The sequence below is a fragment of the Engystomops pustulosus genome, chromosome 9 (genome assembly GCF_040894005.1).
Source record: "Engystomops pustulosus chromosome 9, aEngPut4.maternal, whole genome shotgun sequence".
In the NCBI taxonomy this organism is placed as follows: domain Eukaryota; kingdom Metazoa; phylum Chordata; class Amphibia; order Anura; family Leptodactylidae; genus Engystomops; species Engystomops pustulosus.
Window position 1 is genome coordinate 90,870,404 of NC_092419.1, and position 20,304 is coordinate 90,890,707.

The 20,304-nt window shown below is 39.5% G+C and overlaps 1 protein-coding gene across 4 annotated transcripts in view; it reads right to left on the minus strand.

Annotated features, from left to right (window-relative positions):
• Positions 1–20,304, minus strand: part of DENND1A (DENN domain containing 1A) — a 458,345-nt gene that overhangs the window by 13,027 nt on the left and 425,014 nt on the right. For 2 of the 4 annotated variants that reach the window (XM_072125842.1, XM_072125844.1), the window contains exon 20: positions 7,549–7,608. The exons of the other annotated variants lie outside the window; for them this stretch is intronic. In XM_072125842.1, the coding sequence (XP_071981943.1) occupies positions 7,549–7,608 (60 nt within the window). The remainder of the gene's footprint in view (positions 1–7,548; positions 7,609–20,304) is intronic. 4 annotated transcript variants of the gene reach the window in all.

A 20,304-nucleotide genomic window follows, 5' to 3' on the forward strand; every position in this document is an offset into this window, starting at 1 on the left:
ATATTAGCATATAGTGATAACCGCATGAGTGATGTAGTACTAAAACGTCCTTATATTATTTATTCATCTACTGTAGTTGGGTCATCACATACATCAGTAGAGACATGTGATTCTAGCAGGAAAGTCTTGTGACTCTATTTCTGTGTACGACAATCTATCATAACGATTCCGCTATTTATGTACAAAATGTTACATTTTTTTATTTAAAGATCATTATGTCCATAACTTTCTTCTAACTCTCCAAACCCTAAATTTCATGCAAAATTGATTGTGACTCCATTCCTATTAGTATCATTGGCCCCAATCTCTCACGTTCAGCACTTTGCTTCTTGCTCTTCTTGTCCAGGTAGCTACTCGTAGCACATTTGCAACGCAACAGTTAGTGATTTTTATCCCATGAATTCTCCCCCCGTGTCACATCCTCTTGGAACATGTAAAGCATGTACTAATACTAATGAAGCCACGGAGTATTAGGAGTCACAGACGCACACAAACTGCAGATGAAAGAGGAGAAGAAAGCAGCAGATCGCAAACTGTGGAGAAGCTTCTACAAGAAACAGAATCCTGAACCGGATCCAAGGAGATGCAGGGAGCCAACGCACAGACTGGCAAAACATTAGTACCACAATTAGTAAGAAGAAGTCAGTCTGCTGGATGCACTGAAGATCAAAACCAACTCCACTACTGTACCGTGACCGGGCGGTTACCAGGACATGGAGGGGCGTACTATAAGTTAGTACAGATGCAGGACCTTGTATTACTCTCTGACGTTTTACAACCTGTGATAAACATATCCATGTATCCCGGAGCCTAAACTGCTCCTATTAGATCTCTTCCCCCGCACGCCATCCGTACATATACAGGCGGTCCCCTACTTAAGAAGACCCGACTTACAGACAACTCCTAGTTAATTTATGTACTTTAGCCTTAGGCTACAATAAACAGCTATAAGTTATCACAAGTGTCTGTAATGAAGATTTATTGTTAATCCTGATTCTTATGACAATCCAACATTTTTAAAATCCAATTGTCACAGAGACCAAAAAATTTTGACTAGTGTTACAATTATAAAATATACAGTTCTGACTTACAAACAAATTTAACTTAAGAACAAACCTGCAGAACCTATCCTGTATGTAACCTGGGGACTGCCTGTATACTGTACACATTATATAGAAATGTATCATTCAGACGCTCACACCTGTGTTCGGAAGGTTCAGTTACACAATCCATAATAAATAGCATCCTTTTTTCCCCACTATATATAACTGATGTATCATAGTAAATACGGTTAGCAAAATACATTAGTCCAAGTCCCACCTATTAAAGATACATTAAAGTCTTATTGGGAAATGAAGGGCTTCCATTTTTCATATTTCAGTCATACTCCCTTAAATGGAGATTTAAGGGTCTCAAAACGGAAACGAAATTAGAACTGGATCTTTAACGGAATTTGCCATCAAAATCAGCCATGATAAACCAGGGGCACTTCCTCACAGATCCATGTACTGTGACTGTGGTAATCTTCTTATATTTGTCATCCATGGCCTCCTTCCTTCTAAAATCAACTTTTAAAATAATGCTGATGAGCCTGAGGGTGTTACCAGAGCCCCTCTGTGCTGTAACGTTACAGAGTGAGACAGTGTAACACCCCCTAGGAACCCTTTGGGCTCATTAGCATATGTATAATGTATGGGCAATAAACATATATAAGGTATATGGAAGCAATTGGTGTCAGCGCCTCACAATACAAAAGGAACAGTGAAAGACAAAACTGCAGCGATAACATGGAAATGTAGAGGTGACTTAATACCGGACATGTTATGGTTTATACCTGGAAATGGAAGGTAATTTCCCACAAATACTTCAATTCAAGAATCAATTTCAAGCAATTTGTGAAATTCTCCCGCAAGATGTGCTTCACTGTCATAAACTACCTAAAAACCTACAAGTCCTGGAGCATGGCTCTTCTTTACTGAAGGATCCACTGCAAACATGGATAGCAGTGATTTACACCAAAAATATGAACCCTCCATCAAATGTATAAACACAAGTAAAAACAGCCCTTTTTCTTAAAGGGGTTTGCCCATAAAAGAAAGTTCACAAATTTTAATTCCCTTTCCAGAGTGTGGGCGGGGACTCTCTAAGCAGACACTTCATGATTCCTCTAGTGCTGTGAGATGCGGTGTACTGACAATGTGCTTAGATGATCAGGGTACAGGTTTATCCTGGTTCCTGGTCCCTTTGCAGAGAGACAGCCCCTCTGCATTATGCTGCCACCCCCCAATGCTGCACTGTAGGTAGGTGTTCTTTGGATACAACTCACCTCCAAACATGACGAGATTTGTTTGTACCAAACAGATCTACTTTGGCTTTATCTGACCATACGAAATCCCCCCAATACTTTTCTAGAACATCCAAATGCTCTCTAGCATCTACCAACAAGATAATGGATTGTAAATCAAGAACACTTATATGCTGATGTGCGCCCCCTCTGGCAGGATCTGCTCTTCTTTTAGCTACTTATACTTCGGTTTTACAAAAAAGGCTTTAAAAACTATGCGAATGAGCCAGAGGGGCTCCGAGTTCGATAGGTGGTAATGGAGCCTCAGGGTTATTTACGGAATTTTTAAAGTCTTTTGTTTCTTAAAAACAAGAGCATAAGAGGCTTAAAGAAGAGAAGGTCCTGCCAGAGCAGGAACACACTAGTATGTCAGTGTTCTTAGTTTACAATCCTTCATCCTGGTGGTAGATATCAGTTAAAGAAGTTACAGGTGTATGAGAGCCAGAAATCCTGCTTGTTTGTAGGTAACCAAATACTTAGTTTCCACCATAATTTGCAAATAAATTCTTTAAAACTCAGACAATGTGATTTTCTAGATTTGTTTTCTCATTTTGTCTCTAATTGTTGATGTTCTACCTATGGTGTCAATTAAGTGGGAAAACTTGCACAATTGGTGGCTGCCTAAATACTTTTTTCCCCACTGTATTTGAAGGGTTTTAGGTTACTGAATGATCACATACAGTTTATTATACAGGTTAAAGGTGTTGTCCACTTTCAGCAAATAATTGATGTGTTTTGTGTAATGAAAAGTTATACAAGTGTTCACTGTACTTTGTGTAACAATTCCACATGGTTTTCTAGATCTCTGCTTACTGCCATTCTATAGGAAGCTTCATTGTTTACTTCCTATAGATCAAAACTAGTTAAAGGAAATCTACCACCAGGATGAAGGATTGTAAACCAAGCACACTTACATGCTGGTGTGTGCCTCCTCTACCAAGATCTGCTCTTCTTTTAGCTCCTAATGCCCTTGTTTTTACAAAAAAAGGTTTTAAGAATTATGCAAATAATCCTGGAGCTTATTGATATCTGTGGAACTGGTGCCCCACAGGCTCATTCGCATATTTTTTAAAACTTTTTTTTTTTAAACTAAGGCTTAAGAAGCAGAAAGAAGAGCAGATCCTGGCAAAAGAGGCACACACCTGCATGCCAATGTGCTTGGATTACAATACTTCATCCTGGTGGTAGATTTCCTTTAATGGTCATGTGATGTAACACAGGTGCACGGCTCTTTGTATCACATATAGTAATGAGAGCTTTGAGTAATAATGAGCCGAGCACCTGTGTGACAGCACATGACCAGGGGCCAGTTTTTATCTGGATGAAGTAAACTATGAAGCTTCCTGCTAAATGAAAGCAAGCAGAGATGCTACTGAGGCTCCCCCTATTGGTGGCTTTGTGTAGTCAAAAGTTTGTCGTTTATCCGGTATCGGGAAAACTACTCCAATAATGATTAGGAAATTAATTAGACCTAACAACATAAGTGCAATACAGTCCTGATTTTGCTGGTATTTTCCCAAAAGACCTGATAAAAATGGGTGGAACATGTCTGTATTAGTTGGTTAGAGGTAGGAGGTGAATATTCGGCACTGTAGATGTGGTGGCAAACCTATGGCACGGGTGCCAGAGGTGGCACTCAGAGCCCTCTCCATGGGCACCTGCACCATCACCCCAATGCAGAGTTCGCCAGATAGGACTCAAGGCCTCCTGCAGTCCCATGCAGCCCAGAACCCTAGAAGGAAGCTACAATTATAATACAAACTTCTTCTCCTTTTTCTACTGTATTTGTGTCCTCAGGTGCCTATACAATTTAAACATGTAAGAGAGCAGGGAGTAAAAAGTTACTGCTTAAATTGCTGAATCTGCACTTTGCGAAAAATATGTGGGTTTCGGTTGTGGTTTGGGCACTCGGCATCTAAAAGGTTTGCCATCACTGCTCTAGGGCATCAGTCAATTTGCATTGCATCTATCTAGTGCCTGATCTTCATACTGGTGGTATTAAACTACAGCTCAGGGCACGTTTGTCCAATCAGTATACAAAGGATCCAAAAAGTTACTGTTAAGATGCATAAAACAAATCCATAAGTGTCTTAATGTAAAGGTTCCCTTTAAAAATTTGGAACACTTTCCTGTATGTGGGCGCATTTAGAAGAAGAGAATTAGTGCGAACAATTAAAACACATTCGTAGTCAGCAAAATTGAAATAGTCGAAGCGTTACACAGAAAAGAAGATGAGAAAATGATTAATTATTGTGACTCATTAACGAAGAGAACAGCCAATGGGGTGTGCCCTGCACTAATTAAAGAAAACACTTCCATTGTTTGTTTATGGCTTTTTGGGGTTAAGTCTGTTTTTCTTAAGGTTCTGCGACATATTTTCATGTATCTTACGATATCCGTGTTCTCCATATAAAAAACAGATGAGATGAATGATCTGACAACTCCTGCTCTAGCTGAGAATTCTATAAAATGATACAATAGATTAATTAATTTCACCAATGCCTCGCTATGCTAAATTTCTTCAGCTCCTCCACCAGTCTTTCTACTTCCTGCGTAATCTTGAAACAGGAAATGCTGCTTGGCCAATGAGAACACGAGGCAGGTCACTGCTGCAGCCAATAAGGGAGAAGGAAATGGAACTGGCGGTGGACCAGGTGGCATCGGCTGATCGATAAGATTATGACTTATTTTAACCATTCTCAGCTGTTTTTTCCAAAAAAATCCAAAACAACAACAATTTTCCTCCAACTCAATTTTAGAATGACATACGGATGAAGGACAGGTAATAAGAGAATAACATATTTGTTGATGTCTTTTCCTGTCAATTTATTGATGTATAACAAAAACCTCAGGTACCAAAGCCTTCGATTTTTAGGGCATCTATAACAATACGTAGAAGCTATCCAAGCGGCAACAGATGAAATTTTTAGAATTTAAAATAAGACTGTTCCTAAGTAATATAAATGCCAACCATGTGTTATTTCTCAAAGGGACGACAAATGAACAAATCATTGCCAAGAATAGGAAATAGTGAAGCTTCTGCCAACTTGTAGAGCAGGGGTAAGGAGCTGTCAGAGGAAGGCTGAGGCACTGAGCACTATGCCCAGGAGAGGAAAAGTATATCATTATACTCGAGTATATACCCATATATACTCGAGTATAAGCCTAGTTTTTCAGCACAAAAACTGATGATGGTTTTTGAGTCTTAGTTTTACCCCCTTGTGTTGCCCATTATAATTTTACACTATATTGCCCTATATTCCGTATGGAATCTGTACAAACGACCATGTCTGTAAACCAGTATCAGACTCCCCTATGTGGACATACCCTTACAGTAGATATTGCCACTCCTATGAGAATATTAAAATTCAAAGACCTAGAAAAAGAACTCCAGGAATGATATTTACTATGACGGACATGATGGGAGAGGTGACATTACAGGTCTACATCACAACCCTTCAAGAAGGCACAGTAAGATTTTCAGAAAAATGTGACGTAGTTGACACATTTTCCAAAGCATTCCTTTTTCCTTCACCAAATTCACAAGTCATAAGATAAATACATAAGACGCCATGCAGTAGAGGCTTGCTACACTACAAGAGTAGCAGAACATGCATTGTTAGCAGTAAGTGCCCAGGTTTGACCAAATGTGAATTTAAGATAATAGAGAGCAAAAATGATTAAAAAAAATAATAATAATAATTCCAAAACTTGCATTTAGCTGTGCACCATCTGCCATGTTGTGGTCAAGAACATTGGCCTCCAAAACAACAGGATCTCTGTGTCTTTGTGCTGAGCTCTCTCATAAGGGTATGTCAGATATTTTAATTTCCCACCTATACCTGGGAGAGGGAAGTTCTACCTGGTTGGCGGAGATTTCACCTCTGGGAGTTACACATATCAGAACAATGGGAGTCCCTTGTGCCCTCTCAATAAATGGTTTAGCTAGTTACAAAAGTGGCTCTGCTCCATTAAAGGGAACCATATTATACATAACCTGTTAAAGTCTCCAGTTCACTGCCGGGAGCCGCAGGACATGTGACCTGCTGACAGCAGGACTCAGGACTTCCCGTGTCCTGCTCGCATTTCCAGCAGATGGGGAGGGCTGTGCAGACCTTACTGTATGCATCGTAATCACTCTTATACAAGTTGTTGGAGGGGTGCCTGGAGTACAATGGGCATCACAGAAAGTCCCAAGACTTGCTGCCGGCAGTCCATGTGACTCGAGGCTAATGGGTGAGAACACCAAACAGGCCAAGTGTCATATGGGTGACCCTATATGACACTTATCCTATACTTTTACAATTAAAGTTTACAATAAGTGGCTAGCCCTGTTAATGTCTTTGGGGACTGAGCTAGGAAAACACTTTTTTTTTTCAGCCACTCCACTCATTTACAGTCCGCACGGCTACCCGATTCCGGACCTAACATGAAATTAGCAGGATAACCGTTTTAGGGTAATCTACACATCTTCAGATGGGAGCTGTATAGGGTCATACTGATGTGGTGATGGTGGTCCCTGGCAGGCCATAGAGCCTCATACATTTTGGCTGTATTTAGGTAGCTTTGCCATAAGTTTTTTTTTTATTGGTTCAAATTGACCTAAATCTAAGATTCAGCTGGCGTTCTCCAAATCGCTTGTCTCCTTATGCCCCCTGTGCAAGCCAATGCTCATCCATAAACCTTCCTTCCTGCTCTTTTTCTGACCTCCTATGTCCTTATTCATACTTTCCTGTTATACACAGATGCAAGACTTCTCTTGTGCTGCACTATACTCTGGAAATGGCTTTGCTTGCCCTGCTAGGTTATCCCTTACATTCAGATCCATTAATTGTAAACGCCCTAGTAATCTTCTTCTAAAAAAATAGTAGTGTTTTTTTTTTTTTTTTAAATTAACCTTTGACTATCTTCCAAAAGACCAACATTTTTTTAAGGTCTTATTAGAAGCTTAGAAAAGAAAAATTAAAGGGGGCCTTATAAGATTAGAAAATGGCAGTCCACAAATTGTACGCCTTTTTTAAATGACGTGTAGTTTGGAGAAATGCAAGTTTCGATGCTCTGAAGTACACAGAGTTGATATAACCCTGTATGTCATTTTTGCTCATTAGTATATGATAGACCCAACTAGGAAACTTTATTAGAGTTATAGAGAGCGAGTCAGGCAAAGTTGTGAGTGATAGTAGAGACTCGCAAACTCTACTCACGGGCACGGTGTTGCGCTGGATCCTCGGTGGAGGAGGTCGAGGAGGGGGAAGCTTTTCCTGCTGTATTAAAATGGAAACTTACATTTCAGTAATGAAGGACATCCATATGTTCTACTGTAATATCCATCAAGTTACATCACCTGGAAGAGCAGCTACAAATGTGCATCAACATGGATAATAATAATAATAATAATAATAATAATAATAATAATAATAATATTATACTGCATACATGAAATGATTGCCTAAGTGGACAAGTGGTCAGCGGCCCTCACTCAGCCAGACGCAGTACTAATGACTGTACCCTTCGGTACACAGAGAATCCATGGGTTTTATATGCATGACCCCAAGAATTCAATGTATGTAAAAAGTTATGAACCTTTTCAAATATTCACCACATCTTTAAGTCTGTCCTTAGAGGTAACTCAACTTACTCTGATAATTTGTTTAGATTTGTTATCCCAGTCTCCTTCCTCCTAAAAGTACGGTAACTTTTCAAATTATGCTTATGAGCCTGAAGGACTCTTAAGGACCCTCTGTGCTGGAGCTTCACAGGCCGTTACACTGTCTCACTCCCTCCCTCTTCTCTCTTAACACTTTACCCCTCCCTCTGCCTGCTGTAACATCACACAGTGGAAGGGGTGGGGGTGGGAAGAGTGCTTCTCTAACTTTAATCTAGCTTTAAGCTACTAGTCCACTCAAGCCTTGGTTATTGAGTTCTCCCTCCGGAGTCCCTCCAGAATAAAGCAGATGGGTCCAAGTGATTTCCATATATGCCACCTATAACCACATATATCCATATATGCCTCCTATAACCATATATATCCATATATGCCTCCTATAACCATATATATCCATACATGCCACCTATAACCATATACACCCATACATGCCACCTATAACCATATATATCCATACATGCCACCTATAACCATATACATCCATATATTCCTCCTATAACCATATACACTCACCGGCCACTTTATTAGGTACACCTGTCCAACTGCTCGTTAACACTTAATTTCTAATCAGCCAATCACATGGCAGCAACTCAGTGCATTTAGGCATGTAGACATGGTCAAGACAATCTCCTGCAGTTCAAACCGAGCATCAGGATGGGGAAGAAAGGTGATTTGAGTGCCTTTGAACGTGGCATGGTTGTTGGTGCCAGAAGGGCTGGTCTGAGTATTTCAGAAACTGCTGATCTACTGGGATTTTCACGCACAACCATCTCTAGGGTTTACAGAAAATGGTCCGAAAAAAAAAAAAACATCCAGTGAGCGGCAGTTCTGTGGGCGGAAATGCCTTGTTGATGCCAGAGGTCAGAGGAGAATGGGCAGACTGGTTCGAGCTGATAGAAAGGCAACAGTGACTCAAATCGCCACCAGTTACAACCAAGGTAGGCAGAAGAGCATCTCTGAACGCACAGTACGTCGAACTTTGAGGCAGATGGGCTACAGCAGCAGAAGACCACACCGGGTGCCACTCCTTTCAGCTAAGAACAGGAAACTGAGGCTACAATTTTCACAAGCTCATCGAAATTGGACAGTAGAAGATTGGAAAAACGTTGCCTGGTCTGATGAGTCTCGATTTCTGCTGCGACATTCGGATGGTAGGGTCAGAATTTGGCGTCAACAACATAAAAACATGGATCCATCCTGCCTTGTATCAACGGTTCAGGCTGGTGGTGTCATGGTGTGGGGAATATTTTCTTGGCACTCTTTGGGCCCCTTGGTACCAATTGAGCATCGTTGAAACGCCACAGCCTACCTGAGTATTGTTGCTGACCATGTCCATCCCTTTATGACCACAATGTACCCTGTAACATCTGATGGCTACTTTCAGCAGGATAATGCGCCATGTCATAAAGCTGGAATCATCTCAGGCTGGTTTCTTGAACATGACAATGAGTTCACTGTACTCAAATGGCCTCCACAGTCACCAGATCTCAATCCAATAGAGCATCTTTGGGATGTGGTGGAACGGGAGATTCGCATCATGGATGTGCAGCCGACAAATCTGCGGCAACTGTGTGATGCCATCATGTCAATATGGACCAAAATCTCTGAGGAATGCTTCCAGCACCTTGTTGAATCTATGCCACGAAGAATTGAGGCAGTTCTGAAGGCAAAAGGGGGTCCAAACCGTTACTAGCATGGTGTACCTAATAAAGTGGCCGGTGAGTGTATATCCATATATGCCACCTATAACCATATACACCCATACATGCCTCCTATAACCATATACATCCATATATGCCTCCTATAACCATATACATCCATATATGCCTCCTATAACCATATATATCCATATATGCCTCCTATAACCATATATATCCATATATGCCTCCTATAACCATAAACATCCATATATGCCACCTATAACCATATACACCCATATATGCCTCCTATAACCATATGTATCCATATATGCCTCATATAACCATATGTATCCATATATGCCACCTATAACCACATATATCCATACATGCCACCTATAACCATATACATCCATATATGCCTCCTATAACCACATATATCCATATATGCCTCCTATAGATAAATACACCCATACATGCCACCTATAACCATATCCATCCATATATGGCTCCTATAACCATATACATCCATATATGCCTCCAATAACCATATACATCCATATATGCCTCCAATAACCAAATACATCCATATATGCCTCATATAACCATATATATCCATATATGCCACCTATAACCATAAATATCCATATATGCCACCTATAACCATATACATCCATATATGCCTCCTATAACCATATACACCTATAAATGCCACCTATAACCATATGTATCCATATATGCCTCCTATAACCATATATATCCATATATGCCTCCTATAACCATATATATCCATATATGCCTCCTATAACCATATACATCCATATATGCCTCCTATAACCATAAATATCCATATATGCCACCTATAACCATATACACCCATATATGCCTCCTATAACCATATACACCCATATATGCCTCCTATAACCATATACTTCCATATATGCCTCCTAAAACCATATACATCCATATATGCCTCCTATAACCATATACATCCATATATGCCTCCTATAACCATATATATCCATATATGCCACCGATAATCATAAATATCCATATATGCCACCTATAACCATATACACCCATATATGCCTCCTATAACCATATACTTCCATATATGCCTCATATTACCATATGTATCCATATATGCTACCTATAACCACATATATCCATACATGCCACCTATAACCATATACTTCCATATATGCCTCCTATAACCACATATATCCATACATGCCACCTATAACCATATACATCCATATATGCCTCCTATAACCATATACTTTCATATATGCCTCCTATAACCACATATATCCATATATGCCTCCTATAACCATATACATCCATATATGCCTCCTATAACCATATACTTCCATATATGCCTCCTATAACCACATATATCCATATATGCCTCCTATAACCATATACATCCATATATGCCTACTATAACCATATACATCCATATATGCCTCCTATAACCATATACATCCATATATGCCTCCTATAACCATATACATCCATATATGCCTCCTATAACCATATACATCCATATATGCCTCCTATAACCACATATATCCATATATGCCTCCTATAGATAAATACACCCATACATGCCACCTATAACCATATCCATCCATATATGGCTCCTATAACCATATACATTCATATATGCCTCCAATAACCATATACATCCATATATGCCTCATATAACCATATACATCCATATATGCCTCATATAACCATATATATCCATATATGCCACCTATAACCATAAATATCCATATATGCCACCTATAACCATATACATCCATATATGCCTCCTATAACCATATACATCCATATATGCCTCCTATAACCATATACATCCATATATGCCTCCTATAACCATATACATCAATATATGCCTCCTATAACCACATATATCCATATATGCCTCCTATAGATAAATACACCCATACATGCCACCTATAACCATATCCATCCATATATGGCTCCTATAACCATATACATCCATATATGCCTCCAATAACCATATACATCCATATATGCCTCCAATAACCATATACATCCATATATGCCTCATATAACCATATACATCCATATATGCCTCATATAACCATATATATCCATATATGCCACCTATAACCATAAATATCCATATATGCCACCTATAACCATATACATCCATATATGCCTCCTATAACCATATACACCCATAAATGCCACCTATAACCATATACACCCATATATGCCTCCTATAACCATATATATCCATATATGCCTCCTATAACCATATATATCCATATATGCCTCCTATAACCATATATATCCATATATGCCTCCTATAACCATATACATCCATATATGCCTCCTATAACCATATACATCCATATATGCCTCCTATAACCATAAATATCCATATATGCCACCTATAACCATATACACCCATATATGCCTCCTATAACCATATACTTCCATATATGCCACCTTTAACCAAAAATATCCATATATGCCTCCTATAACCATATACATCCATATATGCCTCCTAAAACCATATACATCCATATATGCCTCCTATAACCATAAATATCCATATATGCCACCTATAACCATATACACCCATAAATGTCACCTATAACCATATACATCCATATATGCCACCTTTAACCATAAATATCCATATATGCCTCCTATAACCATATACATCCATATATGCCTCCTAAAACCATATACATCCATATATGCCTCCTATAACCATATACATCCATATATGCCTCCTATAACCATATACATCCATATATGCCTCCTATAACCATATATATCCATATATGCCTCCTATAACCATATATATCCATATATGCCACCGATAATCATAAATATCCATATATGCCACCTATAACCATATACACCCATATATGCCTCCTATAACCATATACTTCCATATATGCCTCATATAACCATATGTATCCATATATGCCACCTATAACCACATATATCCATACATGCCACCTATAACCATATACATCCACATATGCCTCCTATAACCATATACTTCCAAATATGCCTCCTATAACCACATATATCCATACATGCCACCTATAACCATATACTTCCATATATGCCTCCTATAACCATATACATCCATATATGCCACCTATAACCATATACATCCATATATGCCTCCTATAACCATATACATCCATATATGCCTCCTATAACCATATACATCCATATATGCCTCCTATAACCATATACATCCATATATGCCTCCTATAACCATATACATCCATATATGCCTCCTATAACCACATATATCCATATATGCCTCCTATAACCATATATATCCATATATGCCTCCTATAACCATAAATATCCATATATGCCACCTATAACCATATGCACCCATATATGCCTCCTATAACCATATACTTCCATATATGCCTCATATAACCACATATATCCATATATGCCTCCTATAGATAAATACACCCATACATGCCACCTATAACCATATCCATCCATATATGCCTCCTATAACCATATACATCCATATATGCCTCATATAACCATATATATCCATATATGCCTCATATAACCACATATATCCATATATGCCACCTATAACCATATATGCCTCCTATAACCATATATGCCACCTATAACCATATACTTCCATATATGCCACCTATAACCACATATATTCATACATGCCTCCTATAACCATATACATCCATATATGCCTCCTATAACCATATACATCCATATATGCCTCCTATAACCATATATATCCATATATGCCTCCTATAACCATATATATCCATATATGCCTACTATAACCATATATATCCATATATGCCTCCTATAACCATATATATCCATATATGCCACCTATAACCATAAATATCCATATATGCCACCTATAACCATATACACCCATATATGCCACCTATAACCATATACACCCATATATGCCTCCTATAACCATATACTTCCATATATGCCTCCTATAACCATATGTATCCATATATGCCACCTATAACCACATATATCCATACATGCCACCTATAACCATATACATCCATATATGTCTCCTATAACCATATACTTCCATATATGCCTCCTATAACCACATATATCCATATATGCCACCTATAACCACATATATCCATACATGCCACCTATAACCATATCCATCCATATATGCCTCCTATAACCATATATATCCATATATGCCTCCTATAACCATATACATCCATATATGCCTCATATAACCATATATATCCATATATGCCTCATATAACCACATATATCCATATATGCCACCTATAACCATATATGCCTCCTATAACCATATACTTCCATATATGCCTCATATAACCACATGTATCCATATATGCCTCATATAACCACATATATCCATATATGCCACCTATAACCATATATGCCTCCTATAACCATATACTTCCATATTTGCCTCATATAACCATATATAACCATATATGCCTCCTATAACCATATACTTCCATATATGCCACCTATAACCACATATATTCATACATGCCTCCTATAACCACATACATCCATATATGCCTCCTATAACCATATACATCCATATATGCCTCCTATAACCATATATATCCATATATGCCTCCTATAACCATATATATCCATATATGCCTCCTATAACCATATATATCCATATATGCCACCTATAACCATAAATATCCATATCTGCCACCTATAACCATATACACCCATATATGCCTCCTATAACCATATACTTCCATATATGCCTCATATAACCATATGTATCCATATATGCCACCTATAACCACATATATCCATACATGCCACCTATAACCACATACATCCATATATGCCTCCTATAACCATATACTTCCATATTTGCCTCCTATAACCATATATGCCTCCTATAACCATATACTTCCATATATGCCACCTATAACCACATATATTCATACATGCCTCCTATAACCACATACATCCATATATGCCTCCAATAACCATATACATCCATATATGCCTCCTATAACCATATATATCCATATATGCCTCCTATAACCATATATATCCATATATGCCTCCTATAACCATATATATCCATATATGCCTCCTATAACCATATATATCCATATATGCCACCTATAACCATAAATATCCATATATGCCTCCTATAACCATATACTTCCATATATGCCTCATATAACCATATGTATCCATATATGCCACCTATAACCACATATATCCATACATGCCACCTATAACCACATACATCCATATATGCCTCCTATAACCATATACTTCCATATATGCCTCCTATAACCACATATATCCATATATGCCACCTATAACCACATATATCCATACATGCCACCTATAAACATATACATCCATATATGCCTCCTATAACCATATACTTCCATATATGCCTCCTATAACCACATATATCCATATACGCCTCCTATAACCATATACATCCATATATACCTCCTATAACCATATACTTCCATATATGCCTCCTATAACCACATATATCCATATATGCCTCCTATAACCATATACATCCATATATGCCTCCTATAACCATATACATCCATATATGCCTCCTATAACCATATACATCCATATATGCCTCCTATAACCATATACATCCATATATGCCACCTATAACCATATACATCCATATATGCCTCCTATAACCATATATATCCATATATGCCTCCTATAACCATATACATCCATATATGCCTCCTATAACCATATACTTCCATATATGCCTCCTATAACCACATATATCCATATACGCCTCCTATAACCATATACATCCATATATACCTCCTATAACCATATACTTCCATATATGCCTCCTATAACCACATATATCCATATATGCCTCCTATAACCATATACATCCATATATGCCTCCTATAACCATATACATCCATATATGCCTCCTATAACCATATACATCCATATATGCCTCCTATAACCATATACATCCATATATGCCACCTATAACCATATACATCCATATATGCCTCCTATAACCACATATATCCATATATGCCACCTATAACCACATACATCCATATATGCCTCCTATAACCATATACATCCATATATGCCTCCTATAACCACATATATGCCTCCTATAACCACATATATCCATATATGCCTCCTATAACCACATATATCCATATATGCCTCCTATAACCATAAATATCCATATATGCCTCCTATAACCACATATATCCATATATGCCTCCTATAACCATGTACCAGTATATCCATATATGCTTCCTATAACCAGAATCATATAGGGCAGCAGCACAGACACCTACCTTAGTAGTAGGGTGCACCCACTAAATCGTTTCATTATTCACTTCCATTTTTTAGCCAATAACATTACTATTCACACCAATGTGGGTGTTGGGATGAATACGCTATTCACAAGGATTTAAGGTTAATGTGCAGTATTTATGCGCTGATGGTTCATCAAATTAATGTTACGTATTCCGATAAAATGAGACATCCAGTTAAAGACGTATGAAACCCATCAGTCAGGAACGGGTCATTGCTTTCGATGAGAACATTTCGCTACATATGGCTCGGAACATGTTGCTAAGAACGAAAGGAACAGTATTTGTAGAAAAGAACAGTGCGTATAGGACCCAATGCAGACTGCAAACAATTACCAAAGGAACGTGACGCCCCACGGGCTGTGTGCTGTCACCCACATACTGCTCTCCTCCACATACATGTACACACTACATATATTATGTATACAGCTCATACGTGTTACCCTCCCCCCTAATGAGATATTTACAGTTGCCAAAAATAACATTCTACTTCTGCAATGCTCCGCTATAAACGGCGCTCCACGGATGCACTTCTGCGCTGCACACGCCTTTTATACCGACGTCAAATTACACCGAAAATTTGGATTTTTCCATATTGCAGAAATGCTGCAGCGGCACTGAAGCGGTTAATATCCTTCTGTAGCACCATCTAAACATGGAGGTGGAAGCACTGGGACGTAGCCAGCCTAGAAAATCTGCGTCTGGCATGGGCTCCTCTGGAACGCTTCACTCTTCCCACTTCTAGTAAAGAGACAAAAACATGATCATATGGTTCCCATCACAGGTTCTAAAATGTGCAGAGACAGAAGAGTGGGACGTTCTTCCTGCCCAAGTTGGGCTGCGAGCAGATGTGCCAGACAGTAACACACACACATGGATGGATGGGGAGCTGTACCTGTGTGCACCGGCTCTGCTAAATATTCCGCATTTCTACACAAAGGGATCACAAAGTAACAACAGATTTATCCTTTTTTTTTTTTTTGGTTATAGATTTTGACAGTGAAAAGAAAGAGCAGCACAGACATGTAATGATCCAAGAGGGTTAATAGTTAAAGGGAATCTGTCAGCAGTGTTTAGTGATGTTCCTGGCTATCTGTGTAATCATACGTTTAATAATAATAATTCTTTATTTATATAGTGCACACAGATTAGGCAGCGCTGCACAAAGCTTTTCAAATCAGTCCCTGTCCCCAATGGGGCTCACAATCTAATCAACCTACCAGTATGTTTTGGAGTGTGGGAGGAAACCGGAGGACCCGGAGGAAACCCACACAAACACGGGGAGAACATACAAACTCTTTGCAGATGCTGACCTGGGTGGGACTAGAACCCAGGACTCCAGTGCTGTAAGGCAGAAGTGCTACCCACTAAGCCACCGTGCTGCCCACCTTTTTGTGAATATACAAATCAGCTCACCCAAAGTCTCCCTCTGCCTCGGTCCTTCTGTCTGTCAGATAAATGCCGCAATCTGAACCAGTAGTACATAACAAACTACTGTGTGTCTTAGAAGTAGGAGCGTCCATGTAAAAAATGCATCTATATTCCAGGATTGTAGCTGTACTTTGAGCTTTTTGTTGCACTGGGGCGTGTAACATCTCTTCATTATTCTGCTGCACAGCCCCTAATCAATACTTAATTGTATCCTACTAAAGCAGGCGGAGGGGCTACGCAGCAGTGCAGTGTATAGATCTCACACACACCAGAGCGTGCCAAGTCCAGCTACAATCCTGGAATTTAGATCCATTTTTCACAGAACCACTGCTATTTCCACACACACAAAAGGTAGCGCTGCACAGATATCCAAGCATAACACCTAACGTGGTCTGTGTATGTTCAGAACTGATGAGAGGTTCCCTTTAACATACAAAAATACTATTGCATATGATTAAGATGGGAGGAGCCTCATACATATTTTGGTATTTCAAACATCCTAAAAGGTTGGGTTTACTCATTCCAGACATACTGGATTGTCTTGATTGAAATTGTCTTGCAGTTAGACAGCACAACGTTATATAATCTTACTCTGCACCAGGATTTGCCATTATGGGCAATTTTCATACAACTATTTGATGGAACAAGGGTCGCCCCTTGAGAGGTTGTCACATCCCTTCCTCAGGATGCGGAGGTTTGGTTACATTATGATATGTGTTAACGGCCCCCAAACTAATTTTGTCTTGTACAATGGAAGACCAAAGGGCTCCTCCTGTGACAATAACAACAAATTCAGCAGATTGGGAAAAATTTGCATTTTTATCTTTAGTATTTCTTCATAGATTTCAGTGACCCGTGCTCAAAATCTGACAACAAAAAAAGCGCCTGTAAATAAAGCTTGTAACATAACAATCTGACAGTTCCCATAGCAGCGCTCAGTGCTGCCGCAGCTTCCCATCATGCCGGAGCCGCTTCATGTATCCCAGGAGCTGACGCTCTTCTGCTGTCACTTCTTTACGGCATAAAGCTGCAGGTGAAATGCTGAAAGCAGATCTGTAACAGGGCCACAAGTTCAGTCCATAATGAAATTCGTGGCCACGTGATCCCCGGAGCTCATGTTCCAGATCTCCGTCCCTGACCGATTTGGGGCAATGAACTTTGGACCCTAATGCAAATTACTGCACCACTGTACAGATGTCTGTCTTTACATGTAACATGGCTGCAAATGCGGACTGGAAAAACATAAGAACCAGTGTCGATACATGGTAGCGCTTGCCTATAGTGTATGGAAAGACTATGGAAAGGATGTACGTGTCGGCCCTGTGACAGATCCTCGGTAAAGTGAATATTCGGGAAAGAAAACTAAAACTAGGCTCCAGCTCAGACTTTCCTCCACCAGGCTTTGGGTTCCTCATGACACCTCAATAATCAATTGAATATGAAAACAATAGGTTATTGTTCAGTATTTGACAAAATTGGACAGGAGCAAAGATCCGATTTAAAGGGAACCTGTCATCAGAAATTGGTCTAATAAATGGTTACCAGTATGTTGTCTAGCCAGTTTACACCTTTCAGATAGTGTTTCTTTCATGGCCCAGCGTTGTTACATTATCCACACAATCAACTCTGAAGCGAGATGTAAATTGGTTGTGTAAAGTCAAGGAGGCGGAGAGTTTAACACGGAAGTCAAGCTCTCCCTGCTTCAAAACGCCTGCTCCCCTGTGATTGACATCATGCAGAGGACTTCAGGAGATCTGGTTACTGATGTCTCTGGGTACAGGACCATCAATTACAATGAAGGCGGCGTTCTAAGGAAGAGAGAGCTTGACTTCAGTGTTAAAATCTCCGCTTCCTTGACTTCATGCAACCAATTTATACTCACTTCAAAAGTTGATTTTCTGGATGATGCCACCATCTGGAAAATTAATGAAACCTGATTAAGAAGGTATTCAGATGCTTGGCAACATACCGGTAGTAGTTTATTAGGTTAATTTCTGCTGACAGGTTTCCTTTAAAGGGCACCTACCACCACGATTTTACCTATAAAGGTAGATCGGGTGGTAGGTGGATGTAAGGGACGTGAGGATAGCTCTTTTTAGAGCTAATCCTCACGTCCCCGCTAACTTTTAATAAACTTTATTCCCTTAATATGTAAATTTACTTATGCGGCTACTGGGGCGTAGAGTAGCCAGGCACGAGGCATGCGCAGTAGCTCCGGCCTGGGAGCTATGGCTGCTCAGCCGTGGACCTACGAGGAGCTGCGCCGCACACAACAGGGTAGGAGGAGTAACGTGGCTACTGGGGCGTGGAGTAGCGGCGTCGTGTAGCCTCATGTACTGCTACTCCACGCCCCAGTAGCCGCATAAGTAAATTTACATATTAAGGGAATAAAGTTTATTAAAAGTTAGCGGGGACGTGAGGATTAGCTCTAAAAAGGGCTATCCTCACGTCCCTTACATCCACCTACCACCCGATCTACCTTTATAGGTAGAATCGTGGTGGTAGGTTCCCTTTAGCTGCATTAAATATTTAGAAGCTGATCATAGTCAATCAGGGTGCTGATGGTCCAGTGTTTCCCAACATTTCTAAGCTACTTTATGAACGGATTCGGACTACGCGTGGCATTTAACAATTCAATTTGTGTCGCAAGACGAGCACTTACATACACCGGGGGGAGAAGGTGAACTCCAGCAGACCAGATCGGGTAAGCGACACATCCAGGAAAGCGTGCGCACGATCTTCATGAATCGCGGCAGATGGGCATTCCGGCGGACAACGCACAGTGGGGATCGTGCAGGGACCAGGTAAGTAAATGTGCCCCATTAATGTGCAATATAGGAATAATGTATA